This window comes from Dendropsophus ebraccatus, chromosome 3, assembly GCF_027789765.1.
Source record: "Dendropsophus ebraccatus isolate aDenEbr1 chromosome 3, aDenEbr1.pat, whole genome shotgun sequence".
NCBI lineage: Eukaryota > Metazoa > Chordata > Amphibia > Anura > Hylidae > Dendropsophus > Dendropsophus ebraccatus.
The window spans coordinates 24,625,456-24,637,569 of NC_091456.1; the positions used below are offsets into that span (position 1 = coordinate 24,625,456).

General features: G+C 44.3%; 1 protein-coding gene across 5 annotated transcripts in view; it reads right to left on the reverse strand.

The window, feature by feature from the left end:
* Positions 1-888: 888 nt before the first annotated feature.
* Positions 889-12,114, reverse strand: part of SPECC1L (sperm antigen with calponin homology and coiled-coil domains 1 like) — a 55,953-nt gene continuing 44,727 nt past the window's right edge. For all 5 annotated transcript variants that reach the window (XM_069961199.1, XM_069961198.1, XM_069961197.1 and 2 more), the window contains 3 exons: positions 4,152-4,268; positions 3,966-4,025; positions 889-3,882 (listed from right to left, as the gene is read on the reverse strand). In XM_069961199.1, the coding sequence (XP_069817300.1) occupies positions 3,793-3,882; positions 3,966-4,025; positions 4,152-4,268 (267 nt within the window). In that variant the 3' untranslated portion in view covers positions 889-3,792. The remainder of the gene's footprint in view (positions 3,883-3,965; positions 4,026-4,151; positions 4,269-12,114) is intronic.

The window sequence follows — 12,114 nt, forward strand, 5'->3', positions numbered from 1 at the left end:
CCAGCACTGATATAAAAAAAAAAAAAAAAAAAAAAACAATCATAAACATAGTTTTTACATTTACTATCCCTCTGGAGTCTGTCTGTTTAAATTTCTCGCTGTTTGCAGGTCTCAAAGCTCCAGTTTTCTTTACTTCCTGGTTTGGGCTTTCCCATGATGCACTTTGTCTCCTGTGATGTCTGACTCTATAGAACTGTTAGGTGGCTTACATTTAAAGCCAATCAGAGCTGAGCAACCTGTGTCATCTGAAAAAGAGAGGCTGGCTTATCAGGGCTTAGACCTGCCTCCCTCTTGATGATGTCATTGTCACAAAATATCTGCCACAGAACAGCCTGGGGTCAACAGTCATTAGATAAGAATGAGTTTACTTCACTTCCTGGTGGGGGGTGGAGGGGGGGAAAGATAGGGAAGGGGGGCAGATAGGTGATTGAAGCATATTACAGTTATATAACTTTGTAATGTGTTTCAATTACTGGGAAAAAGCTTTTGGCTGGAGTACCCCTTTAAGGGGCTATGTATCACTGTGGTTTGGTGATCTCCCCCCTTGGCAGCATGTTTTCCTTCCAAGGAGGGATATCTGGCTTTTCCCGTGTTTTGAGACTCTTGAATGAATACTCCATTGTATTTTTTTTTTTCGGCTGATCTCCCTGAGCTTATAGATTGTTGTGTTTTGTTGTTCTCTTCATAATCAGCAACATTTTGAAAAGTTACGTTTGAGCGGAATACCCCTTTAAGATGTAGAGAGGAGTGCAAGGGAACATGTACCAGATATTTGCATAGTCCTTTGCACTCCTCTATGCATACTGAAAAATAAAGACGACTGCGTCCTTACGTAGTTCTAGACAGTCTGCGGCTATGTAACGTTAACTCCATAACTAAGGAGACATGTGAAAATGAAGCTTTATATCTTTATTTTGGAAATGCCCTTTTGCATCGCAAAGCCAACGCATGTTACATATATCATATGTAATAGATAGGTTATTAATAAAATAATAATAATAAAAACTGCCGATAACACCTTGCTTGCAGAGAGAACCCTACATATGGTGACTTCTCCAGAGGTCTCTGCTGCCAGGATGTGGTTAAAGCTTAAAGTATCAATGCAACTGCAAGGACATGTAGTTTTCATTATGAAGGCAGTCTCTGTTTAAATACTTTGTACTTAACATAGAATAAGAACTTAACATATACAGTAATGGTTACAAAGACGTATTCAGATTCTCACGTACAAAAGAAAAAAAAAAAACCTATTTGGCAAAACGTTTCCTTTCTACAGTTGTGCATGTGAGAAAAGTTATGAAATAACAGAACGCAATAAATTAACCAGGAAAATGTACATTATAAAATATACCTATAGAGTCCTAAGTCAATGTCAATGGTATTTAACAATGAATGCCCTATAATATACTTGACCTCATATCAACACCTAAGGCTGGCAATGAGAAGGCAAGAAATCTACTCCGAAATCCGACCGTCACAGCCAATTGGCAGAGAACATTCACAAATAGCTGCAAAGTATGTGACCTGGAAGGTAGCAGGGAATATGCACCAGTAGACATACTTTATTTCTATCAATATGGGGTATTTGCTAGGTATTCCGGACCACCATTGCGAAGGCGACCTCTGATGATCCCGTTCCTGGTGAAGCATTACAGACACCACTCTGCAATGGCTTTCCATTAAAGTTGAGCAATGTGAACCTAAGCGTGCGGCATTTGTATAGCGGTGGCTGCTGAAATTGGATGCAGCCCTAGAAATTCTGGAAAACATAGATACAACCTATGGCCTATGGTTGTGTCCAGGTTTTCCAGGACTCCCTAGGGCTGCATGCAATCTCAGAAGCCACCACATGCTTTGGTTCAGATGAACCCAAGTGTACTTGAAGTTTGCTCAACTTACTATCCATCATAGGCTAATAGAGGCCAACCCTCTAATGGTCCTGGTTACAGGTGTTTAAAGGAGAGGTCCGACCATTTGTAAAATTCTGCAGCCAGCAGGGGGGAATTTGATAAGGAGTACGAACTTGTCTCTCCCTGTGCCCCCCATGAGCGGTGGGTACAGCCTAAGGACCCCCGCCGGGAAGGCCTGTCCCGGCTGCTGGTCTGGCGGCTCAGCCAATCAGTGACTGGAGCAGTGCCCCATCCCAGTCACTGACTGGCTGAGTAGCCAGCCCATCATCCGGGTTGTGAGATCCCGGAGTGGCGATCCGGGGCTGAAGAGGCACAGAGAAAGGAGAGTGAATACTCTTTGTTACTTTCCCCTGTGAACCTGTTTTTTAAAAAAAAAAAATCCGAAGGGCCGGACTACTCCTTTAACTTTTGCGTCAATTGTACTGACGATTTAAATCCCATACATGTGAACGGGATTTCCACAACCCTGTTCACATGCAATGCAAAGATTTTCACGATTTTTTTTTATTATTATTGGTACCGCTGCTAATTTAAACAGCGTGCTACTTATTTCCTTATAATTTCACACAGAAAAGCAGAGGAAAAGCTCTGCTGACTGACAACAGGCCCAAGACTTCAAGCCTAAACTGCACATCTGCAGCAGAAGTTCAAGGGTCAGCCTTTTTATTTTATTTTTTTGCTGCAGAAATACACAGCAAAAGTGTGAACGCAGCCTAAGAATGCACGGCGTATTCTTACATCATACAATGCACTACGGCAAGGCAGACATGGAATCATGAAAAAAAATAAATAAAAATTTAACGGATCGATCAATTCTGCATGTGCTATAAGATTTTACCAGAAAATTGTAAACCCTCTTAGTCAGCTTCTAAGTAACAGATTTATGCTGTCCCAAGGTAACAAAAAACACTATATTGGGAAGCCAGTATAAGATTCTCAATGTAAGAGCTGAGCGGAATGTTAATAAAGAGATGGAAATGTAAAACAGAACCGTTCACTGATGCAAACAAGATCATGGATTCATAAAAAGGAGAAGGAACAAAAATCAGCAAGTCTACATTTTACAGGATGCCGAAATGCTGCGGAGTCCAGATGAAGCCTGTGCAGTTCTATGGGGTGGTGGGACTGGAATGAGAAGCATCCATTTCAATGCTAGAAAAACTAAACTAAACTAAAAAAAAATCGGAATATTAATAGAACCCTCCTGGGAAATCACCTGCGGAAGGAAGCATGTACCGAGCCTGGTATGTAGCTTGTGTAGATTTCTAAACAAAAGTCCAAGGTTTGTGCAAGATATGGACTGGGGGACACCTGAGCAGCTAGATCCCAAGTGTGGTCAGTCTGCAGGAACACTGTACATGCAGCAATCACTTGTGTCATTGACAGCTCTCGTATGTCCAAAGGCGAAGAGCAAAAAAACATTCACATGTATCGTCACTAGTGTTATAGGCACGAAGAACGGGAGACAATCAGGGGTTAAAAGGCAGCAGCTAAGAAGTTTGCACAACATGTGCTTTAGTGTGTTTCTCTTTACTATGGACCTTGACGTAACTTCATTGTTCTTGACGGTGGTCGGAGCATCTGTAAGGAGCACACGTCGCTAAGGCACTAGGAGAACATCAGCAAGAACTGATCCAACCCTCGGCATTCATCTTGTTGCTTCCACTGCCTTGGCACAAAGCTGCATCCTGAGATACTACAATCTGAAAATGGGATGACCCTTAGCTCACGTCGACGGGTGTGTGTATCGTGGGCAGTTTAAGACGCGTCAACACATCGTAGGAACGGCAAAGCTTGTGTCCACAATTCCTCAAAAAAAAAAAATTTAAAAATTCCAGATGGTGTCGGAGGGTCTCGACAAGACGCGAGAAAAGATTCAATTTCAGGTTTCAAAGTATTTGTAGATTGAGGTGACGTACGTCATGAGACACTGCCAGTCCGGGCGCTCGGTTCGTACCATTTCATTGATATCCTGGAAAGGTAAGAGACAGACGTCAAATAAAAGCGGGAAGAGACTAAAGTTCCATTCTGTTTACTGAAGTGTCCGGCACTCACCAGGGTGGATTTGATGCCCACGCTCTCAGCCGCTTGGAATGCCAGAGTGAAATTTCTCCTCTATAAAGTGTGGAAAGAGAACGGTAAACAAGAAGAGGGGTTAGCGAGTCGCCACTGGTTGGATGGTGACGGATAGGTATTTCTAAGTGGTGCTACAAAGCCAATGGGGATCAGTCAGCGACGTACCTTGTCTTGGTTACTGAGCTCCTGGTATGGGATGTGGGCAGGAAGATAGGTGTGCAGTAAAGCGCAGAATGCGAGTCCATCATTCCAACTGCTGCTGAAATTCGTGATATCGATATTCTGCAATACAGAAAGACTGCGTTAGAGAGTACACGGGGGAAGGGGAACCTTCCGCCCTCCAGCAGTTGCAAAACTGAAATTCCCATCATGCCTGGACAGCCAGCTGGATATCTAAAGGGTGGTTCATATAGAGGGGTGCATGTAACATATACGTAATTTAGTTCTATTAAAAAAATCTTAAGTCTTCCAGTAGTTATCAGCTGCTGTATGTCCTGCAGGAAGTGGTGTATTCTCTCCAGTCTAACACAGTCTTCTCTGCTGCCACCTCTGTCCATGTCAGGAACTGTCCAGAGCAGTAGCAAATCCCTACAGAAAACCTCTATTGCTCTATGGACTGGAAAGAATAAACTACTTTCTGCAGGACATACAGCAACTCATAAGTACTGGAAGACGCAAGCTTTTTTTTAATAGAAGTAAATTACAACTCTCTGGCACTTTCCGACACCAGTTGATGTGAAAGAAAATAATTCTTGGTGAACAACCCCTCTAAAGTGAATGTATCAGTTCAACCCACATATTAGGCTTCTTCTACGACCTCATGGGCTTCCTCCTCGTTCTCCGCTTGCTGCCTGTAATATTACACGCACAGACAGCAACAGGGGAGGAATGGGAGGGGCTCCCTAATCCTTAGGGCCCTATTACACGGAACGATAATCGGCTGAATCGGCCCTATCCGGCCGATTATTGTTCCTTGTAATAAACACAATGATCGGCCGATGACAACGATCATTAGCTGATTGTTGATTTAGGTTTGGACCTATAATTGTCAGGCGCCTCTACGTGTAATAGCGGTGCGTGGCCGGCGGCTGACGATTTGCTAAGTGTATACAATACCCATCCATGGTCCAGGGCTCCCCTTGCGGTCTGCTTCTCCCGGATCCGATGGGCTGTAGCTTCAGAGCGGCCTGTCTTAGCTGACACTCAGCCAAACACTGGCCGGGACTGGCGCCGCCAGTGATTGGCTTAGCGGCCTGTCAGCTGAGACAGGCCGCTCTGAAGATGCAGCGCGTGGGACCTGGGGAGAAGTGGACTGCAAGGGGAGCCCTGGACCATGGACAGGTAATGTATAAAGTTTAAAGGGACACTGTCACCCCCTTTGTGCATTCTGACATCTCTACACAGGTGTAAAGGGTAAATTTAGCGGTTTTCATACCTTATTTTATATCATACGTCATGGTGCTTGTTAAAGTAAAAAATGACCTTTTATCAACTTCAGATTGTGTTAAGTGGGTGGGGCCTCGCATCATTAGAGCCACTTAGCCCCGCCCACATCGCCACCATTGGTCCCGCCCCCTTGAGGCCCATTGGTGGGCCGACCTAGAGGGGGTGGGGCCTAGAACTTTAGGCCAGTCTGTTCCAATGGCCGGCGAGGAGACGGGGCTAACGGCGGCGTTGTGGCCGCGGCTAAGTGGCGCTAATGCCGTGAGGCCCCGCCCATTTAACACAATCTGAAGTTGATAAAAGATGACTTTTTACTTGAACAAGCACCATGATGTATGATATAAAATAAGGTATGAAAACCACTAAATTTACCCTTTACACCTGTGTAGAGATGTCAAAATGCACAAAGGAGGTGACAGTGTCACTTTAAGCAAGGGCTGAAAGGACATCAGTAACGATGTCCACGCAGCCCTTGAAAAACGATTATCAGGCTGTGTAATAGGTCCAGTAAACGAGCGCCAATCTAGCAGATCGGCGCTCGTTTACAGTTATTATCGGGCTGTGTAATAGTGCTTTTAGACTGTTCGGGCTGCCCACTGAAATCAGTGTCGGTCTGCTTCCGCTCCTATCACACAGAGTGACGAGCAGCGGATCATCGCCAACATAATCAAAATCTTTCAGCATGTTGAAAGGCCACAAACAGCAGACCTTGTGCACGTCAGCTGATCGTTGCCTTTCGACATGCGCTATTACACAGAACAATCATCGAAAGCGAATGGCCGGTAATCGGCCATGTAATGCTGATAATTGTTTCATGTAATATGGCCCTTACTTTGTGCAGTCATACTTGTAATATTTGATATCATACTATTAATATTTGCCATAAAAACTAGATAATAAATATCACATTGTTCGGCGGTGAATACAGCAGAAGATCTGAGAAACCGCTGTTGTGTAGGTCCAATAAATGCATGGAGCGGAGGAACGACTGGCTCCTACCTATCTATGGAGAATAAGTACGTCCATGAGCATAAGGGGCTTAGACAGAACTGCAATCTAATATTTGTGCGTCTATCGTAATACAAAAGAATCTCCTCCTGACTGGAGCAGGAAGTTCCCTCCCGCTGTCCATGTCTTCTCTACCCCCGCCTGTCCCTAGGTCAAATTCATTTCTGGGAAGAAACTAAAATAATACCAATAATAATAAAGAATTCATTTCCTGACTCTAGAACAGCTGTACGTGCGGAGGAGCGCAGACACACACAATGGCTCGGACCTGCTGAACCAGGGAGTCCGGCACTTCAGAGGACACACAAGGTGCACAAATGCAGGACTTACAAACCCTCTCCAACACATTGAGATTGAACTCTTGAGGTCAAGGATTCTGAGAAAAATTTCAAAAGATGTGTTAAAAAAAAATAATAAAAAACCTGGGTGGTGATTTACAACTTCCCTCCTGCAGTCTATTCACAATCGCTTTGTTCCTACAGGTTTCTCCTAATTACCCTGAGAAGGAAGGGCAGGGTTTTTATTCTCTGTTCATACTGAGCAGTAGAGCATTTGCATTTGTTCTCCGAGAGATCGATACATCCCCAGATCTGACACCAGCTGGTGTGTATCTAGGAGCTTAAAGGGGGACTACCGCAAAAAATAAAAAAAAAAATCAACTGGTGTCAGAAATTTATATAGATTTCTAATTTAGTTCTATTTTAAAAAAATTCAGTCTTTCAGTACTTATCAGCTGCTGTGTGTCCTGCAGGAAGTAGTGTATTCTTTTCAGTCTGACACAGTGCTCTCTGCTGCCTCCTCTGTCCATGTCAGGAACTGTCCAGAGCAGTAGTAAATCCCCATAGAAAACCTCTTCTGCTCTGGACACTTCCTGACATGGACAGAGGTGGCACAAGAGGAACTGTGTCAGACTGGGAAGAATACACCCCGTCCTGCAGGACATACAGCAGCTGATGAGTACTGGAAAACTGCATTTCTAAATAGAAGTAATTTACAAATTTGTGTAACTATCTGCAGCAGTTGATTTGAAAGATTTTTTTCCCCGCTGGAGTTCCCCTTTAAATGCATTAGATGTTTTTCCCAATATGTTGGACTTCAAAGTGACGCCGCTGATGCCAGTCTATTTAGACCTTGCTGGCACTACTCAGTAAACCTCAATGTTGTGTTCTCCGCCTTTATAAATAGATCTCATGTTAACTACATTGTGAGAATTTTTTAACAACACTTACTGACAAATGGAAAAAAGGCATAATAAACAACAGATGAATGGTCCTGTAATTGTGTTACAATAAATACATGGAACATGGGAGGGGCGGGGGGAGGCGAAAGACAATGGCCCAGATTTACTAATGCAAATGTGCCAGAGTTTGGCCAAAATTGGGTTTAATCTGCACCAAAAACTATGTTATAAGACTTCTACCACACTTGTTATGGGTTGTAGACGATTGTTCTATCTCTCCAGACCTCCCCATACACATGAATGTTCGGAACAGTGCTGTGTTCTCTATGGGAGGCAGAGGGGTAAGCCGCAGCCAGACTGCTCTAGTGGTAAACTATGTGCTATGGAATCACTTGGCGCTATAGAACCACCGCCACCACCACCACTACAACTACCACCACTACTACAACTACTACTACAACTACCATAGCACAAAAATTGTTCAAATCAACTGGTGTACAACTGGTGTTTGACCAGTTGTAATTTAGTTATTTATATATTTATTTATTTTTTAATTCAGTCTTCCCATACTTATCAGCTGCTGTATGTCCTGCAGGAAGTGGTATAATCTTTCCAGTCTGAGACCACACTCTCTGCTGCCACCTCTGTTCAGTAGCAAATCTCCATAGAAAACCACCCCTTCCTGCAGGATATACAGCAGCTAATAAGTACTGGAAGACAGGTGATTTTTAGTAATAACAAATCTGTATAACTTTGTGACACCAGCTAATTTAAACGTATCTTTTTTTTTTTATTTCGCCCCTTTACGGATGTGTAAAAAACCACTGGTATCAGTATGACTTTGTTCCTATATAAAGTGCTCGGCTCTTTTTAAAGTATATTGATCATCATGTTAATTTATCTCTGCACCAAAGAGGAACTAATGTCATGCAGAAACACCCAGATATATCAGTGAGTAAAGCAGAAACTGCTGCAGGCTGCCCACCACAACCAATCACAGCTCAGCTTTCATATCCTAAGATCAAGTAAAATAAAAGCTGGGCTGTGATTGGTTGCTGCGGGCAGTTTACACCTGTCTTTATCTTACACACTTTGTTTTTTTTCTAATGTCATCTTAGGGTAGGTTGACACTGAAGAAATGGGGTGGAACTCCGCCTGCTTCAGTGTCAGACCGCATCTGTATGAAAGGGCTCGCGCGCCTCCGCTCTCTGCTCAAAGAATTCACATGTCAATTCTTTGAATGGAGAGAGTAGGAGAGCGTAGGTGCACGAGCCCTCCCATAGAGATGCGGTCTGACACTGAACCAGGCGGAGAGTTCCACCGCAGAATTCCGCCCCATTTGCTCAGTGTAAACATACCCTAATAGACGAGCCTCTACAATAACAGCTGATCATATTGACCTCCAGCAGTGGGATCTGCAATGACCAGCAATTTTTATTTTATTTTATTTTTATTAAAGTATTGTATTGTCCCCTAAAAGTTATACAAATCCCCAATATACACTTATTACGGGAAATGCTTATAAAGTGCTTTTTTCCCTGCACTTACTACTGCATCAAGGCTTCACTTCCTGGATAACATGGTGATGTCCATTTCTGGATAACATGGTGATGTCACTTCCTGGATAACATGGTGATGTCACTTCCTGGATAACATGGTGATGTCACTTCCTGGATAACATGGTGATGTCACTTCCTGGATAACATGGTGATGTCACTTCCTGGATAACATGGTGATGTCACTTCCTGGATAACATGGTGATGTCACTTCCTGGATAGCATGGTGATGTCACTTCCTGGATAGCATGGTGATGTCACTTCCCGTATAAAATGGTGATGTCACGACCCGACTACCAGAGCTGTGCGGGCTATGGCTGCTGGAGAGGATGATGGCAGGGAGACACAGGGCACTGGAGGGACACTGAGCATCCCCCTGCCGTTATCCTCCCCAGCAGCAGGAAGTGACATCCCCATGTTATCCAGGAAGTGACATCCCCATGTTATCCAGAAAGTGGCATCACCATGTTATCCAGGAGTGACATCACCATGTTATCCAGGAAGTGACATCACCATGTTATCCAGGAAGTGACATCACCATGTTATCCAGGAAGTGACATCCCCTTGTTATCCAGGAAGTGACATCACCATGTTATCCAGGAAGTGGCATCACCATGTTATCCAGGAAGTGACATCACCATGTTATCCAGGAAGTGACATCACCATGTTATCCAGGAAGTGACATCACAATGTTATCCAGGAAGTGAAGCCTTGATGCAGTAGTAAGTGCAGGGAAAAAAAGCACCCCACCTCCACTTCAGACGGACCCAAACATGCCAAAGGAGGACAACAGGGGAGAGTGGAAAGGGAAGAATAGGTTGTTTGTTATTTTCTCACCATGGGCAGCTATATATGAAAAGGTTATGTTTGAGCGGAATACCCCTTTAGGAAGACTGGCAATATAAGAATACATGAAATATACCAGGAACCAGGAATAAGCATTTCTATAGAAAACCCCTTAAATACCTCAACAACGAATTCAAATATAACAAGTAGTGACCGATGTATCAGCAAGGGTCAAAGGAGGAGCAGGAAATAGACAAGAAGAGACATGTACAAATATTCTAAGACACAATGGGAAAGGTGGTGTTCTCGCTCTGCAGAAGACATACAGGTTGGGAAGATCATCTTTATCTGTGAGAATAATATAGATCAGGGGTGTCAAACACAGGCCCTCCAGCTGTTACAACACCACAACTCCCATCATGCCCGGACAGCTAAAGCTTTAGCTTCAGCTGTCCAGGCATGATGAGAATTGTAGTTATGTAACAGCTGGAGGACCTGAGTCTGACACCACTGATGTACAGTAGATGAAATGTGGCAGATACACTGTAAAAGCTTCCACCCCACCGCAGTGCCCATAAAGCTAAACAGGAAGAAGCTTCTCTAATATTTGGCCCCGAGCCTTCACTGCCAGGAAGTCACATGACCTCTACACAGACACTATAGCTGTTCATACGAGCCCATTGATTAATCACAGCGTCCCCATATAAAGCGACACGCCTCTATTTTTAGTAAGTCCTCGCATTCTCCGGAGCAGCTTTTCTAGGAATTCTGCGTTGTTTTGTTTCACAGTTTTTTCCTCCTGAAAACTTCAGATTAAAGTGACCAGTTACCATTCCCTGGATGTCCCTGATTGGACAGGTATGGACACGCCCCCTACTGGTAACACCCAGGTGTCAATCTATTTTTAAAGTTTATTGCGAAGAATACAAGTATTTTCCATAACCATTGCTAAGTAAGGGTCCCATTAGACCAGGGATGGGGAACCTTCGGCCCTCCCGCTGTTGTAAAACTAGCTAAAGCTTCGGTTGCTCAGGCATGATGGAAATTGAAGTTTTGCAACAGCGGGAGAGCCGAAGGTTCCCCATCCCTGCATTAGACGATGACGGCTCGATCAATGATGTAAACGTCGAGCGCCGATTTGCTAGATCGGTACTTGTTTATTGAGCCTATTATGGATGATCATTTAGCAAGGGCGAGGGGCATCATTAGCGATGTCCATGCAGCCATAGCTCTAAACTGTTCATACATTACCTCTCCAAGCTCCAGGTGTTCTCCTACCCTGTGCTTGCTTCCCGCTGCAGAGGACAGGCCGCGACGGTCCTGGCCGATGATTGGCAGAGCGGACTGTCAGCTCAAGAGTAGCTGCAGTATGCTGTGACTGGAAGCAAGCAGAGGGCAGGAGGTGACCGGGAGCGTGGACAGGTAATGTATAAACAGTCTATTTAACCCTTTCACAACCTGGGGTCATTGATTCCTCAATGCCCAGGTCGTTTCAGGACATCAGCTTATGGGATCATAAGCTGTTACAAGAGAGAGGGGGGGGGGGGGGGGGGGGGGGGAGACCTCACGGCACGCCCAGCCTTCTCTCCCTCCCTCTGCTGGCCTCCGCAGAGCTCCAATGGAAAGCAGACAGAGAATTCTCCCTCTGTAGAGGGAGAATTCTCTGTTAGAAGCCCTATAGATGCTGCGGTCATGCGGTGTTAATCATCAGCCGCGCATCACTATTATACGTAGCAATGCGCGTCCGACGCTGATGATTTTAGGTCTGGACCTAAAGAAAGATCAGATGATGATCATTTCATCTGCTGATTGTTGTCGCTATTACACAGAGCGATAATCGGACTAATTGGGCCAATTATAGCTCCATGTAATAAGGCCCTAAGTCAATGTTCCTCAAGAAAAATCCTTGACTGTCATATTAGTTCCAATAAGTCTGAGAAGCACTGATCTAGTAGATCAGTGCTTGTTTAAGGGGCCTGTCACACAGTTACCCATTCGTGTGCGGTCAGGATCGCTGGATTGTTTGTGCGGCTCTTTTATTCAATCACTGCGGCTCATCCCTAGTTTACCGCAGGAGATTTAGATCCAACAATGATTTTCAGAAGATGCAATGAGAACAAGCATTTGATCGTTCATCAGATGACCAATGGGGCCT